General features: G+C 50.2%; 1 protein-coding gene across 1 annotated transcript; it reads right to left on the bottom strand.

Moving 5' to 3' along the window:
- Window positions 1-707: 707 nt before the first annotated feature.
- Window positions 708-16,394, bottom strand: LOC103889310 (zinc finger protein 135-like). The gene is made up of 7 exons (XM_054560739.2): window positions 16,175-16,394; window positions 13,788-14,140; window positions 11,690-11,793; window positions 8,227-8,343; window positions 3,756-7,338; window positions 3,566-3,656; window positions 708-2,850 (listed from the first exon to the last, which is right to left on the bottom strand). The coding sequence occupies exons 1-5, from the start codon at window positions 16,196-16,198 to the stop codon at window positions 6,614-6,616; spliced, it is 1,323 nt and encodes a 440-aa protein (XP_054416714.1). The 5' UTR covers window positions 16,199-16,394; the 3' UTR covers window positions 708-2,850; window positions 3,566-3,656; window positions 3,756-6,613.
- Window positions 16,395-16,511: the final 117 nt, after the last annotated feature.

Raw genomic sequence — 16,511 nt, 5'->3', positions numbered from 1 at the left:
TCCAGATCATACTTTCTTCCATGCCATTAATTTGCTTTCAGCCCTGTTTAGTCTGTTTCTTGTTGCATCTAGTTAATTTATTACATTTGTAATGTGGAGAAATATGAGTCAGTACAGAGAAGTAAGAAAGGAAGAAAAAGTAAAAATCAAAACCAAAAAAGCAGAACAAAGAGAAAGTCCAAAATGGTGACTATCTTCTGTCTGTGTATAAAAGACTGTGAAGTAGGGCACACCTCCATAAGAGAAGTCACAGGGAGCCACATCTACCCACCCATATTTATGTCCTTTGACTTGCTTTTTTCTTCTTTTGTGTTTATTCCTCCTCCGCAAGTAAGTCACTGCACTCAGGAGACCGTTGGATAGGAGGGGGGAACAGGTGTTGTTCCTCTGGTGATCTTGGACATCAGATTTTTTTTTGCAACCTACAAAACTATAAAGTGAAGTTTTGGCAGTTCCTCAGAAAGTTACCAGTGGAGTTTCTTTTTTTTTTTTTTTTAAACAAGAAGTTTATTTAAACAACAAGACACTTGACTTGAAGGGAAAACTATCTAGGATTCTTTTTTTTGTTTTAGAGTAATTTATCCCTACTTAAAGACAGATTGCCCTACATGTAACAGCTACGTACAAAAAAGTTATAGAATTATCCTTGGTTTTACAATGATAAATGAAAAACATTAAAATTCTGCAATTGAACAAGGTATGCAAGGATTTTTGTGTTGTTGTTTTTTGTTGTTGTTGTTAAAACAGTGAGAGCAAAATAACTTACTGGAATATAAAGATAAGAGCTGAATGAGCATGCCACTAATGGAGAAAGGGGGTATTTTCACAGAATCAGTATTTTTCCCCATCCCGTCGCCACTTGATGTCAATCAAAACATACCATTGGCTGATTAGTTAAAAAAAAAATGCAATATGCTTGTGCACATATACCAGCTACTTTATGTACAATAAAGGAATGGGGAAGGGGGAAATGAAAGAATAGAGAAAACTATATGATAGTAGTCAGGATGTGGTGGAACCAAATTGCAGTTTTCTAATTGAGAATGTCATCTTGGTCTTTAAAGAACAGAGTTCTAGAGTAAAGAAGCAGGTTCCCTTTTCAGTAGACACCTCCCGTCTGCTGTTGGAACACATCAATTGTATCTTCATCCTCCATTTCCAACTGTGCAGGTGTGTCTGTTTCATTGATTGGCTGCCCGTCGAATCAGAATCTGATCCGCCTCATTGACAATCCCTGTTGTTCACAATAGGCTTTCATTAGTTTACTAAGTGGTGTATGCCTCTTAATCTTAAACTGCACCACAGAACCATCCTGCCCCGCCACCTTCAAATTAATATGATCGTTGTTCTCTGACTTGACTCCTTTCTTGGGCTTTTTGTCGGCCATGGCGAGCGCCGAAGTGTATGTTTTTCCTACCTCTGCTCGTTGTCATAGAGCATTTTAGTTGTTTACACCATTATTTGTACTTTCTAATATTATACGGAATAAATTGTGACTTACGAGCCATAGGAATTTGTTAGAAATGGCCAAGGGAAGCACTACAGAATTTCAGTTCATTCCATTCACATAATTTAATTTCAGCTTATGTATGTCTCCTAAATAATATTAACACGGGCCTAAAAATCAGCAAATAACTTACTTCAGTTTAGAACAGTAATTTCAAACCGTTTATGTCTGATAAAATAGCATAATATAACAGCAGTCTAATCTCATAAATTGTAGTGTCTCATTTCTATTTTGGTGGTGGGTTGGTGTCACTCAGAAATGAAAAGAAAAAAAAAAGCCACTTGGGCTTTTTGGTAAATAATGTATACTGTGAAATTTCATCAAACGTTCCACCAGAAGAGTTCATGCCCACTATCTCAGGTGATACATGTGTTGAAAATGTAGTTTAAAAGTGATTTCTGGGGCCCAGCGCAGAGGCTCATACCTGTAATCCCAGCACTTTGGGAGGATGAGGTGGCCGGATCACAAGGTCAGGAGTTCAAGACCAGCCTGACCAACATGGTGAAACCCCATCTCTACTAAAAATACAAAAAAAAATTAGCTGGGTGTGGTGGTGCGCGCCTGTAATCCCAGCTACTCAGGAGGCTGAGGCAGGGGAATTGGTTCAACCTGGGAGGCAGAGGTTGCAGTAAGCAAAGATTGTACCACTGCACTCCAGCCTGGTGACAGAGTGAGACTCTGTCTCAAAAAAAAAAAAAAGAGGGATTTCTGTGCATCTTCTGGGTAGAAGAGGTGGCAATGTTGTGGAAGTATTAAAATTGCGGTGACGCAATTTCAGTGCTGTAGGTCACAGTGAGATGAGACCTGAAATTTGTTCCAGAAAATATAAGTTGGGGTGATGGAGTTATCGTATTCTAAGGATAACTTAGTTATGCTTATTGCTTAGTTATGCTTATATGCATAGTTGTGCTAATTCTGTAGCCACTAGTCACATTTCAAGTGTACAATAGCTGCATGTGGCCAGTAGCTCCCTTATTGGACACACAGGCTATGAGACAATAGCAGTGTTGCAGAAAATTCTCTCACAGCTCGCTATGACTCTGATCGAGGGTCTTCATATTAGTGAACACTGCACACATCCATTTGGTTTCTATAAGTTGAAGCAATGAGTAAATAGGAGAACAGAAGAGAATAGATTCCTTTTGAGCGTAGTGATGGCGCATGTTGGAGAGTGAGTTGTTCACTGCACTTGCCATGTCACCCAGTTGTGTTCCTGAAGATCATCTGTGATTCAGCCTGTGCACTTCCTGACTGCCCCACCGATGAGGAATCGGTGAAAATGGCAGCCGTGTGCCCTTCTGTCTCCAGACGGTCAGCCAGAGGCTGTCGGGCTCCTCTGTCACCTACACAGTCCAGGAAATAAGAGAGTTATGTAATTGTTAAACCCTAAAATTGGAAAAGAGTTAATTCAGTCAAATTCAATGAACAAAATTCAGCCACTGCTTAGGTTTCTTCCCAGAAGGGCACCTCACTTTCTCCTGCCTTAGCTATCTGAAGTGGAATGAACCAAGTTGAAATCTGCTTCCCTGTAAGTCTAGTGCATTGGTCTGTTTCTGCTTGGAGACCTTACAGAATCAATATGTGGAAGAATATGCAAAGTGTTGTTCAGTCTTAAAATTCGTTATCTAAATTTTATTTTATTTTTCTTCTCTAGATCTGGATCTATAATGAAGAACATGAATTGGTTTTAAATAGTCTCCTTTGTCTAGATATGTCAGAGACTCGCTCATCAGACCTGCCACGGCTCATGAAATGCCACGGGTCAGGAGGATCCCAGCAGTGGACCTTTGGGGTGAGGAGTGCTGGGTGATGTTGGGAGAATGCACAGAGGCCCACAAGGTTGAGTGAGGGGGTGTGGCAGATGAACTCATTTTCTACCTTGGGAGTGGTCTTCTCAGTCTGCAATACAGTGGTCCCACCAGAAACTACAGGTAGTACAAACCCTGTATATACTGTATTTTTTTCTAGAGATATACCTGTGATAAAATTTATCAATTAGGCACAGTAAGAGGTTCACAACAATAACTCAAATGAAACGGAACAGTTAGAACAGCATACCGTGGTTGCGCAGTGGCTCCCGCCTGTAATCCCAGCACTGAGAAGGCTGAGGTGGGCGGATCGCCATAGCCCAACAGCCTGTTTGTTTTCTCTATAAAAACAAATCAATATACTATAATACAAATTGTGATTGCGGTCAGAAAATATCTTATTGTACTGTGCTGCAGATAACAAACAGCAGAAAACTAACCTTTGGATAAGAGGGGACTATTGTATCCCTTAATCTGAATTCTTAAATGCTCCATATCTCCTCTGGATTTCCATGTTTTGCCAGTAATTGGCAGTATTTTTTTCTTGCTACCTTTTTTTCAGAAAAACAATCGGCTATACCAGGTGTCGGTTGGACAGTGCCTGAGAGCAGTGGATCCCCTGGGTCAGAAGGGCTTTGTCGCCATGGTGATCTGCGATGGCTCCTCTTCACAGCAGTGGCATTTGGAAGGTTAAGGTGGATGCTGTGGCGGGAACGTTGCTTCGTCAGGCGTTGCCTCCCGTGTGGAGTTTGGGGCTTTAGGAAAGCCTGGGTTGGGTGGAGCAGAGCCATCTTGGAGAGGATGACAGTTCCCTGTCCTCCTGGAGATGCCTGGGTGTGTTAGCAGAGGTGACGCGTGTCTGACAGAGATGGGAGCTCTGAGCGTCCACAGGTGAAGAAGTATGTTTCACCCAGACATTAAGGTCATTTTTGAGCTGCTGCTAAGGAATTTCTTGCTTATAGAGGCAAACCAGAGTATCATTTTAACCCTAGAATTGGGCTTGTACAGAAGGATAAAACCCAGGAAAATGGATATTTCTATTCAGATTTATTTGTGCCTCTTTTTAATCCCCTTTAATGATGCAGTGGTTTTTATCTGATCAGGAACTTGTCATGATTTCCTCTCGTAGACTTCATAGGAGATAGTGCTTTAAAAAAAAAAAAAAAACTTCTATTATTTGTTTAGTATGTTGTAAGTAGATCATTTTAAAAAACGGAATCTATATTATGTTTAACTTCAGAAGGCATCATTTATAAGACAGTATGGCAGTTAACTATTATAAAATTATTTTGATGAATTATGATACAATCTACATAATGAATACTTTTGATTATTTAGGATATTTTGTCTTGTATTGGGGCCTCTGGTCTGAGGTGTGTTGCATGCTCTTGGATTCAGGTGATGACCCAGTAGGCTCGGTAGAGTCCTCTGCCTCTCAAGACGCATCCCAGTTTCTTAGCTTGAGCTGTGTGACCTTAGATACTGGACATCGAAGTTGCCTGTGCAGCACCCAGGGAGAGCTGCTCAACCGGCAGTTGGATATAGAGGTCAGACTCTTGGAAGACGTAGCTCAATTAGAGAGAATACATTTGGGAATCACCTGCATATACTAAAAATTCTGAAATATAAAGTGAATTTTCCTCCCAAACCACATCTTAAGAGGAGAGATGGTCTCATATTGCAGGGGATGCACTCAGATATTTTATCTGAACCACAAAATAGTTTAAGCACCACATCCTAAATATTTTATCTGTCATTTGACTTCAAAGGCCAGGATGGTACATATGGAAAACAAGAGCAGCAAGATGGTAGATTGAAATCCAACAGTGTCAATAATCACATTAAGTGTAATGAACGTAAATGCCACAGTTAAAAGGCAGATTAGATAAAAATGCAAGATCCAACTATATGCTGCCTATAAGAAACTTACTTTATGAATACATTAAAAATAGAAGCACGGGAAGGTATATGAAAGACATCTGAACAGATAAAGTAGATTTCAGCACAGAGAATGTTACTACAGATGATATAGAGGGTCATTTCATGAATAAAAGGTTCAACTTAATCAATAAGAAATAACCCCAGTTTATCAGTTTTTGTGGCCTTTATTTTGAAGTTCTGTTACAACTGCAAGAAGTACACCCATCCACAATTGTAGTAAGAGATTTCAACACACCTCTCAATAATTGATAGAACAAGTAGACAGAAAAACAACCATCTTGGCCTAATTGACACTACCCAGCAACACAATACTTGGAACATTTACCAAGATAGATCATATTCTGGGATATTGAGCGAGGTGTGATATACGTATAGAAATTCAAGTCATGCAAAGTAGAATAGAAATCAATAACAGACACTTGGAAAAATCTCCAAATATTATAAAAAACTAGCACACTTCCCAATACCTTATGGGTCAGAGAAAAAAATCAAAAGCCTATTTTGAACTGATCAAAAATGAAAATACAACAGTGTGTGGCATGCAGCTAAAGTAGTACTTGGATGTATTGGGGCCTTCAAAGCACTGAGTAATTACGTCCCCTAACTTGGACCTTTGTCTCTGAAAATCACTCCCCTAATAGAACAAGGCAAAGCCAGCCACTCCTGCGCACCCCATCTCCGAACCTAGGCCTTCCCCTCAGTGAGGCTCAGGTGTTTGGGACTGGCCTCTATTCCAGCCGCCTCCCTGCCTCCTTGCATGCCTCCCTGCAACGAGAAGCCCCATGGGCAATCTCAGTGCCTGGGAGAACAGCCCTCCCCCGGGAAGCCAAGACCATGGCCAGAATACTTTGACCTGGCCAAGAAGTGCCCCCCAGGAGAGGTTGCTTGGATTTAACAGGCACCAACTGCCCCTTCGCCCTCAGAGCTCCTTTAGGGAGCTCTCTGGGTGCTACCCACATTCTCCATCTTCACACGAGAAAGAGAACTGGGCAAGGGACCCCCACCCAAGACTTTCCTGATCACCACTGCTCGGCTGCCTGTCCCCAGGGCACCTCCTGAGGCCCAGCTCTGTACCGGTGCCCTCAAATCTGAGTGCGGCAGAAGGATCACTAGGGGTGCTCCCCCACACTGCACCCCTGAGGCCCGTGGGCGGCTCATCGGTCGGGGAGTCCCTCTCACAAACCAGGCAAGATGGAGAGGCCTGGCTAGCATGGCTGTCCTGGTGACGCACGAGCCAGGAGGGACAGGTGAAACTCTCGCCACAAGGGCTGCAAGGATAGTGCTTCTCCTGCGAGTGGCCACACAGATGACGCAGGAAGCCGGGCTTCTGCGTGAATCTCCTGCCGCACTGGGCGCACTAGAAGGAGCGCTCGCCCGAGTGCACCCTCTGGTGCACGGTCAGGTTGGCCAGACGCGTGAAACGCTTGTCGCACTGCGCACACTGGAAGGGCTTCTCACTGATGTGTGTGTGCCGGTGCTCCAGCAGCGTGGACAGGCGGCTGAAGCAGCAGCCACATTGCGCGCCCTGGAAGGACTGCTCACCCGTGTGCGTGTGCCAGTGCTCCAGCAGCGTGGACAGGCGGCCGAAGCTCTTGGCGCACTCGGCGCACTCGTAGGGCTTCTCCCCGATGTGCGCGCTGTAGTGGGTGTGAGCGTCGACTGGTGGACGAAGGTCTTGTCGCACTGGGCGCAGGTGTAGGTGCGCTCGGCCACGTGCGCCCGACGGTGGCTGGTGGGGGGTGGCCCGCTGCGGGAAGCTCTTGGGACACTGAGCACCAGCAAAAGGCGGGGGGCCATGATGCGCGCGCTGGTGCGGTGCACTGAGCTCCTTCTGTCCCAAGCTCTGGCCACACTGGGCGCAAGGTGGGCACTGCTCCGTGCCCCTAGCGGCTGGCTCAGCCTGGCTCGGGGGGCCTGGAGGGAGGGAGGCCACCTCTCGCTCCCTGGGGTCAGGAAGCAGACCCCCACAGGTGCTTCCCCCAGAGCCCTCCTTGCCAGGCCCCCCTCCAGCAGCCCAAACTGGCTCCTGGCCCTCGGACCCTCCCTCCAGACTCCTCTCCTCTTTGCGGCCCAGACAGGTCTCTGCAGGCAAAGGACACAGAAGGGTACGATGAGTGAGGCCTGCCTGCCACAGGCTCTGCAGCCAAGCCACCTGCCCTTGGCTCTCCTGGAGTCTGAAGCCTGGGACTCGAGCATCACTGAAGGCCCCACTCTGGCCTAGCCTCCATCAGCTCCCACTGTCCTCTGCCGGGTTCCACCCTGTGCTGTTCCACCTAAGGCTCCCCCGTTCATCCACCTCTGAGCCTTGGCCCGAGGGTCCTCTCCACCCAGAACGTCTCTGGCCTCCTCTTTGCCTCTCACCCAGGATCTAAGACCCTCTCAAGTCCCACCTCCCTCTCACGGAGCCTCCCAAGACCAGCGTGGTGACATTTTCCCCAGCAGCACCTTCATCTGGGCCGCCTGTGGCCACCAAGACACCTCTTTTACTATAGCTGAAAGAACACCTTCAGCTGTCTGCACATCGTAAGCATATGTGCTTTTTCTTAGAATACTGGCCATCTTTTGGGTCAGATTCTGAAAGGGCTCTCTGGCTGTAGACACGGCAGTGCCCCTTCCCACTGTGTACTGTGTCTGTGTTTGTCTTCTCTCTCCTGAGTGGAATCTGTGTCTCACGCATTAATGAGCCACTGCAGCACCCAGCACCATGCTGCCTACAGACCAGTTCATGAAATGAACAGGAAACAGGATCAGGAATAAAAGAATGATTTCGTGCAACTGCTTGGGAGGACACCACGCAGCAAGCACACAAGATTCTGCAGAGACACAGCCAAGGCTGCACACTGCCTTCCCTCAGGAGCCTGGTGCAGGAGAAGGCCCCCGCTAGAGGCGCTGTGAGGCCCCCCAGGGGAGGCCATGTCTCCCAAGGCCCAGGGATACAGGCCTGGGGAGACATGGCCCAGCATGCCTTACCTGAGCACAGGTGTGCCCCAGTGGTCTCCTGTGGGCCCTGCTGGCTCCTCCCACTTGCCCCTTCCTCTTGCTTGATCCAGGACAGAATGCCTGGGGATGTTTCCAGCTGGCCTGCATCTAAGGGAAAGAGGAAGAGGCCCTGAGGGCAGCAGGTGTCATGGGACATCTTTCCTCTCACAGCCTCAGTTGGGACCATGACACCAAAGAGACTCCCAACAGAATTGTAGGTCCCAGCAAAGGCACAGCACATCCTGGGGACGTGTGACATGGCAGCGAGTCAAGCCAGGGGAGCTTGGTCTGTGAATGATGGGCTGTGAGCTGTGATGGGGATGACCAGCCATCTTCCAATGCCATCCACCCCACTTCAACACTAACAGAGCACTTGGTGTCTTGCTGGGCATGTGGCCACCTAGACTCCAGACCTTGTTGCTGGGCCTCCCTGCAAGTAGATGTGCCCTGTGGCTGGTCTGACTAATGGATGTGAGGGGCGCTGCCTCCTCCAGCTATGGGACCTTTGACAGTGGATTCGGCCTCTCTGTGCCTCAGTTTCTTCATCTGTGATATGAGGAAACTGAGAGTTGGAATAAGCTTAAATGGGTCAATGTTTATAAAGTGCACAGTAAGTACTAAATGTACAAGAAACCAATGTGTTTGGTTAAAGGGAAAGGCATCAACTAAGAGAAAAGGGAAAGGGCACCCCAACCCCCAGCGCGTCCCCTTGCTTCCTTCAACAGGACCGCGGGCATGGCGATGGGCCATCTAGAACCACAGCAACAAGGCCTGGCCCCAGGAATGGTGGAGCGATAGGCTGGAAGGAGCCTGGGCCTGTAAGCTGCCAAACAAGCTCTGTCGGGAGGGAGACCAACCCCTGCCGTGTGGAAGCTGCGGTTTTGGTTTGTTGTTTTGTTTTCTTCAGTCTCTGCTACAGCAGCCAAATACAGATCCCACAGTGCCCTCAGGTGGGTGTCCTTCAAGGACTGGGTGACCTCACCAATGTGCCCACTTCTAAGGCCTATCTTAAGATCAGGGAATAATTACTGCTCCTCTTCCTGCTCCAGGCTTGACACAGGGTAGGCACATTTTTTGTTAAATAAATGAATGAATGGAGAACATTCCAAGCCACCCATATCTAACTGCTGTCCAGTTGCTCAACGCTGCCAGATTTTATAGCCAGGGCACAGCTCACTTCTTTCAGTCACACATGAGGCACTTCTGACACAGCCACTCTGAAGACACCAGCCCAACCTGGCTGCCACACAGCAGGCTGGCTCCAGGATTTACCAGGGCCCTGGAAACCGTTTCAGAGAGGAAATTAATCAAAATGTATCAACACGAAAAGATCCTTAAGACATATTGTTGAGTGAAAACAGCAAACTGCAGAAGACATGTAGAGTATATCTGTGTGTATTTAACCCCTGTATTTTTCTACAGTACACACAAGTATGTATTTGCATGAGAAAATAGCCTGAAAGGTTATGCAGCAAAATGATAACAGTGGCTACCCTGGAAGGGGCCTAGGGTTGGGCGGGTGGCCAGCAGAGAGCCGCTTAGCTGTGCCCATGACCTCCACATTGCTTAGTAAGAACATATTCATGCAAGAATCCATTTGCATAATCAAAACACAGACACTTTCAATGGCTAGAGGCGGGTCACTTTCTGTTCAGAGGGATCTCTGAGCCATGATTTTCAAACTAACGGCACCAGAATCACGGGAGGAAAGTGTTGAAAGTCCAGTGCCCAGACCCTGCCCGTACCTAATGAATGAGCGGCCCGTTTACACTGCTTCTAGAATTCTGGCAGCAACAGTCCGCCTGTGGAAACATCCAACAGATAAAGCAGTCACGCACCCACACTGTCTGGGGCCTGCAGGATTTCTTGCACCCACACTGGCTGGGGCCTGCATGCAAAGGGTTTAGAAGCAGCTTTTAGGAGTGAGGCACAGTCCTGGGGGGTAAACAAAGCTCTCTCCTGGAGAAATCTGGAAAAGTTTACAGAGAATGGAAAACAAGAAGTAACTGCTAGAATGGCAAGGACTACCCAGACTGCAGGGCAACCCTAATCCCCTGAGCAGGCCTCGAGATTCCTCCACCCACCATGCTTCCTCGAGCTGCCTTCAGGTGCAAGCCCAGCCTCATGGCAGAGCCATGCCTGGGGCTCTTTGGCCAGGCCCTGGCTGCTGCTTTGCATCCCCCTAGGAGCTGCTCAGCCCTGGGGACTGTGCCACCAGCCACAGCCTCTGAACATGCCCCAGTCCTGCCCACACCTGCTGCAGGGGGCCAGCCCAAGACTGGGGTGGCTGTAGTGCCTGGGCTCAGCTCCCCTCCCTGCACCACAAGGGAGGAGCTGTTGGCCAGGCTGCTGCTGTAATGGCGCTCAGTGACACCACAAGAGCCACGCTCCGCCCAGCTGGCCTCTCGCTCAGGGTTCCCCAGCTCGGGCTATGTGACCTGCATCCTGCCACACCCCACCCCTTACTCAATCCTGTTCTCTCTCTGGTGCCCCCGCCTCCTGCAGGTGCCTGGAAATGCCACTTTTAGCCTTGGACCTACATGCCAGCCACTCAGTACCCTTGTCAACCCCCACCTTCTTCCCTACTCTGGGCTCACTGTGACTTAATTTACCTACTCAAAGAGTCTGTTTCATAGGGGAGCCTTCCGCCCCAAATCTAAGAATCTAGAAAGCAAGCAGCAGTATCTTGGCATGATCCACTGTGTTCTGAGCAACCAGCTCCAAGGTTCCTGTCCTTCAACTAGAATGGTCCCACTGTCCCCCATGTTATATGTTTCTGGTTGTCACTGGAATAAAGGGTTCTCACCTTAAAAAAAAAAAAAAAAAAAAAAAAAAACTGCATTCTGATCCAATGCTAATTATTTGAAAAATGGAGGAAACTGAGTTCCTATTCTGGTTCACTGTTCATTTAATAATTATTTATTATTTATAATCTCAGTACATGCCAGACAGTGTGTAAGGTGCTGGAGGAGGGGGATATCACAGCAAGACTCAGTCCCTTCACCCAAGGAGAGTGAAGACTGGAGAGGAAGCAGGGATTAGGCTGCAAAGTGAGGAGGACCCGCACGCAGGCACCAAGGGCCCTGGGAGCAGACGCAGTGTCAGGGCAGGTCTCACGGAGGCCGCCAGCCCGTCGCTCCTCCCGGAACCCTGCATGCACCACAACAGCCTGTCTCAGGTTCCTGGTAACTGCTATGCCCTCTGCCCTTCCCCTCAAGCCTCCAGACTGGTCTCAGGCCAAGCGATGGCTCCAAAGGGACATGGAGTATGGGAAATGGCCCAGGCCCTCTCTGGGTGTCAGAACACCCGGGTCTGGCCCTGACCGCCAGCTGTGAGGCCCAGCAGTTCACTTCCCCCCACCTCTGCCTCTCTTTCTCCAGGGGGGCCTCCTGACACCAGATGCCCTTACCAGATGCAGGTGGAGAGGCCCAGGCCCACACCCTGAGGGACTCACCAGTGCCCGGGCTCTGGCCCCTCTCCGTACTGGGCAGGCTGCAGTTGCCTGCCTGTCTCCTTTCTCCACTGGCGCCAGAAGATCTGGCTTGGTGGTGGCTCAGCCTGTGGGGAGGAAAAGTGCAGTGGCAGGGCTGTCCTCTGCAGGCCTGGAAAGGGAGGGTGTTCTGCCAGGCCTGGAGCAGCCTCTTCAAGGCGTGTGTTGAGGGGCACAGAGAGTAGGGCGGGCAAGGCCTCTCAGTTTTTGTGGGCTAGAAGTGAGTGTCATGAGGCCAAGAGGAAGGGTTCCCATCCACTGCCCACACGGACAAGTCACCTAGTCTAGAAAGATGAGGAAACTGAGGCCCAAGAGTGGGGCTGGCCATTTATGGCAGTCAGGCTCAGGCTTCCTGCTGCCCTTCCTTCCACGTGCTTCGCCTTCCTCACCTGAGGCCAGACAGCCTCCTCACCCAGCCTCCCACAGCACACTGGGACCCTTTTCTGCAGGAGGAACCTCTGCAGCCAGGCAAAGAGAGGGAAGGCACTGTGTTCTGGGCCTCAGCCTCCCAACAAGAGGAGAGACTGGACAAAAAGCCAACTGCTCACCTGCCCAAAGCAGTGAGAATTCCAGGTTCACGCAGGAGAGCTTCGGAGTGGGGTAGCTACAAAAACCCAGGTCTGATCAAGTCTTACACGAAGACGCACACCTGCCTGAAGGAGCGAACTTCCCAGGGCTGGCCCTCATTTTCTGGACCTGGGGCATCCTTAAAAGCAGGCCTGGCCAAGCACAGTGGCTCACTCCTGTAATCCCAGCACTTTGGGAGACCGAGACGGGTGGATCGCCTATGGTTGGGAGTTCGTGGCCAGCCTGACCAACATAGAGAAACCCCGTCTCTACTAAAAATACAAAATGAGCCGGGCGTGGTGGCCCATGCCTGTAGTCCCAGCTACTCAGGAAGCTGAGGCAGGAGAATCACTTGAACCTGGGAGGTGGAGGGTGTGGTGAGCTGAGATCACCCATTGCACTCCAGCCTGGGAAACAAGAGCAAAACTCCATCTCAAAAAAAAAAAAAAAGCAGGCCTACAATTCATCCTTCTTTGCTCCGCAGGAATCTCCTGAGAACTCAGTGTGCAGAGTGCAGCGTGGGAGTCCTAGAGATGCAGGTGTAAACCAGGGGAGGCCCCAGCTCCCCAGGAGCAGACAGGCTGGCGAGCCACAGGTGTGCACGCAGGAGCTGCCTCTGGCACCACGCAAAGGGCAGGAGAGTGAGGAGCAGATTCCAGTTTATTTACTCCATGAGACCTGGAACAAGTCACATAACCTCTGCATTTCATTACATAAAACCTCAAAATGAGAATGACAGATACCTTCTACCTGCCTGAAAACAGAGGGCTGAAGAAATGATCTCCACATGCTTCCTGCTCTGAGATTCAGGAGTCTCATGTGATTGAATAAAGGAGTAAAACCAAGGTGTGGAGGCCCCCAGAGGCCATCCTCTTACCCAGGAAGCTCGGTCTCACAGCTCCCCTTCACAACACATTTGCAGAGCTCCTTCTATGAGTCCTCCAGGCCGCCATCCTGCTGCTCTGAAAAATACCCGACCGTGTCTTCAGGAGTCACGGGCACCTGGAAGTACAGGTTGCCTGCACCCACCATGAATAACAACCATTTCACGGAGCAGCCAAAACCACCTCCAGTCTCCTCTCCCTTCCCCCGAAGCAGAGGGCATCGCAGGCCAAACTCAACTCCATCACACTGCCTTCAGCTAAAGGGCAGAACCAGTGACTAATGGGATCCAGGATCGGGGCTCCTGGGTTCTCCTCCCCTCTCCCAGGCACACATATCTCCTACTTGTGCCAGTCCTCACTCTCAGAGATCATGTGCAACCACCGCTGCACAACCATATCTCTCCCAACAAACCCCATTCCATCTTCCAAAGCAGACATTTTTCTGTGTCACAATTTTCTTCTGACATTTTTCAAGCCCTTTAAAGTCAACTAGTGACTGCCTCGGACGCCCAGAGGTCAGGCTTCAGCAGCCAAAGGGCTCCTTCCGCTATGCATATGGCAACCCTACAGAGTCCAGGCAGGGCCTCTCCACCCACACCCAGCTCCTGTACCTTGGGGGCCTCCCCCTTGCTGCCCGGGGGCAGCCGCAGGATCCAGAAGTTCCTGTTGCACAGCAGGTTCTCCACGTTCCCCAGCCACCTCTGCAGCAGCCCGTACTCCTGCAGCAGGGTCCCCAGCATGGCCCACTTGCCTCCAGCTGGTTCCGGAACTCCACAGCCACCTTCTCGCAGTCGGCCAGCTTCTTCTTGGCTGTCCGTGTGCGTCCCTCCAGGATCTGTAGCCAGGCAGCCTGGGGTTCCATCTTCTTCTCCACCACCTGAACAGCAGCCATGACAGCCAGAAGGGAGCTCTCTGCAGATCGGATCTGGGCCTCTCCCTGGAATTCAGTCTGCATATGCCAGTCCTGCAACCAGACACAAGTTCGCGAGTCAGCCACCAGAAGGAGAGCAGCGCAGAGCCATTCCCAAATACAAGAAGGTCAGGATTCTCCGGAATGGGGGAGACGTCTTCTGAGTGCCAGGCGGCCTCACTGGTCAGACCCCCAAACAGACCCCACCTAATAGTCAAAGACAGCAGACACTGGACCACACAAAGCCCCCATGAGAAGAATCCTGAACCAAGACCCGGGGCAATGGAAAATGACATAACCAACATTACCATCATAAATGAACAGAGAGTGGATCCCAGCTCCACCACTCACTGGCTCTGTTTACTCAGCCAATTACTCAACCAACTAGGGAACAGGGCCAGCAGCACAAGCCAAGAAATCGTGAGAAGCCCAAGTCCAGAACACCTGCCAGGGGACCTGGGGTCCAGTGCACACCCAGGCAGCAATCTGACTCCTCACCTTTTTCTAGAACAAGCCCACACCCCTTAGTGGGCTCAAGGGGAGAAAGGCCTGTTGTTCTGCCTTGGTGATCTCTAAGGCCCATCCACCCCGACATCTACTGGTGTGACTTCCTGCCCTGCCTGATACCACATCCCCATGATTCAGGTGCCTTGTCAACCAGCCCCAGGGTGGTCTCCACCCTCCTAGCTGCCAGGCAACAGGGGCCAGAGAAAGTTGAAAGCAGAAAAGGAAAGAACAAGGAAACATTACAAGGAATACCCTGTTCACAGGAGGTGGAAAATGTATTGTGTATTGCTGGAAATAAAATTTAAAATCCAGGAATGCCTCAGCGGGGAACAGATGAGGTATAAAGGGAGCACTCCTGGAAATGGAACTCGCCTAGAACTTGACTCAATGCCTCTCCTGCCGTCTGAATCCTGCACAACCTGAGGTCAAGCCACATTACTTATCCAAGTTTCTATTTTCTCACTTATGGGGACATCCTAACTTCCTTCACTCCTAAGGTGGCTGTGTGGATGAAATGCACTGAAGATATGAAAAAGCACTGATGGTGTATGACATTAGCACCTGTTATATTCTTAAAAACAAATATAAAGGCTATAGACCAGTGATCTGAATGTGTTATGAACCAAAGACTGTGATTAATCCAACTCTGTGCAACTGAGTTTCTCAGAGACCTCCCCGATAAACGTACTCAGCAAAATGTCCCACACATACCAGGTACCAGACACCAGACACCCGGCCCTTTCCTTCCCTCACAGCATGGGTCTCCATCCTCAAGTCTTGCCTCTGTCTGATACAATGAAGTAGAGCCCAGAGGAGACAGCACCGTCTTCACAGATTAGGGGCAAACATCCTCGCCTCCCTGCAATGCCCTGCCACAAATGTGCCACCCGGGAATGGATCCAAAACCACTGCAGAGCTATTTATACTAGGAGATGGCCCCTCTACCTTTAAAAACCTATGAAAATCTCAACAGTTCTTATGCAGGCCAGCAATGGCCTAGGTCAAGCCTGAGCCTGAAGCCCCTAACCAAAAGTCCTCACAATGCAGATCCCCTCAGCAGCAGCCAGAAGGACTTGTCAGGGAATTTTAGAAAGAGTGGGCAGGCATCAGAATCCTCCTGACTGGAATCAGAGCTCAAGTCTAGAGCCCACCCACCAGACTGTAGCAGACATCCCTCCCCAGGCCATGGCACTGGTCTCAGCTTGGAGGGAGGGGAGATCTTTGAGATGGTCGACTAGGGGGCGGTGCCAAAAGGCGGGTCCAGAAAGAGGAACCTTGGAGAGTCTGGAATGAAGACGTCCACAGTCCACTGTCCCCCAGAGCCGGGTCCAGTGGATATCAGGGCTGGAGGGAACCTCCAAATCTTGTGTTTGCCAATCACCTTATTCCACAGGCAAGGAAACGGAGAGCGAGAAGGGCGTTTATCGTGTGGCCTTAGGAGTCCTTGTCCTCCTCCTGCCACCCGGGCTGAGCCCTTCCCAGTTCCAGGAGGTCGCCGGGGATGGTGGGGGGTGGGACATCCTCCTGGCGAATTCAGGACTCGGCTCCACGTCCCCAAGCCTCCATGAGGGTCGCCCTTACCGGAGGCGCAGCCGCCTCGGCCATGGCCCTGTGCTGGCCGGCCTGGGCAGGGAGTCGCCGCTGCCGTTACGCGCGGCCCCACATAAGCCCGGCTGCGCAGTCCTCTCCGCAGACGGCGTCAGCCCTGCTTTCCCCGCACGGACCGAGCTCGCGGGGCCGCCAGGACTGGGGACACGCGGAAAACGCGTCCGGGCGGCAGCTGTGCAGAGACTCAACGGGTTGCGACCGGGTGGACCCCGCCCACATCCCGAAGCCAGATCCCCATTGGCCAGTGGTGGAAGCTCCGCCCCCACCTGGCTGGGGACTCCGACCCAGTGCCAGCTTTTCATTGGCCAGC

Source organism: Pongo abelii, chromosome 6 (assembly GCF_028885655.2).
Source record: "Pongo abelii isolate AG06213 chromosome 6, NHGRI_mPonAbe1-v2.0_pri, whole genome shotgun sequence".
Classification (NCBI taxonomy): domain Eukaryota; kingdom Metazoa; phylum Chordata; class Mammalia; order Primates; family Hominidae; genus Pongo; species Pongo abelii.
This window is presented reverse-complemented; position numbering and strand designations above follow the sequence as displayed.

Coding starts and splice junctions, on each gene's coding strand:
- LOC103889310 (XM_054560739.2), bottom strand. CDS start 16,198: ATGGCCGAGGCGGCTGCGCCTCCG. Junction 14,141..16,174: donor CCGAGGCGGCTGCGCCTCCG/GTAAGGGCGACC, acceptor GTCTGGTTGCAG/GACTGGCATATGCAGACTGA. Junction 8,344..11,689: donor GGGCCAGAGCCCGGGCACTG/GTGAGTCCCTCA, acceptor TCTTTCCCTTAG/ATGCAGGCCAGCTGGAAACA.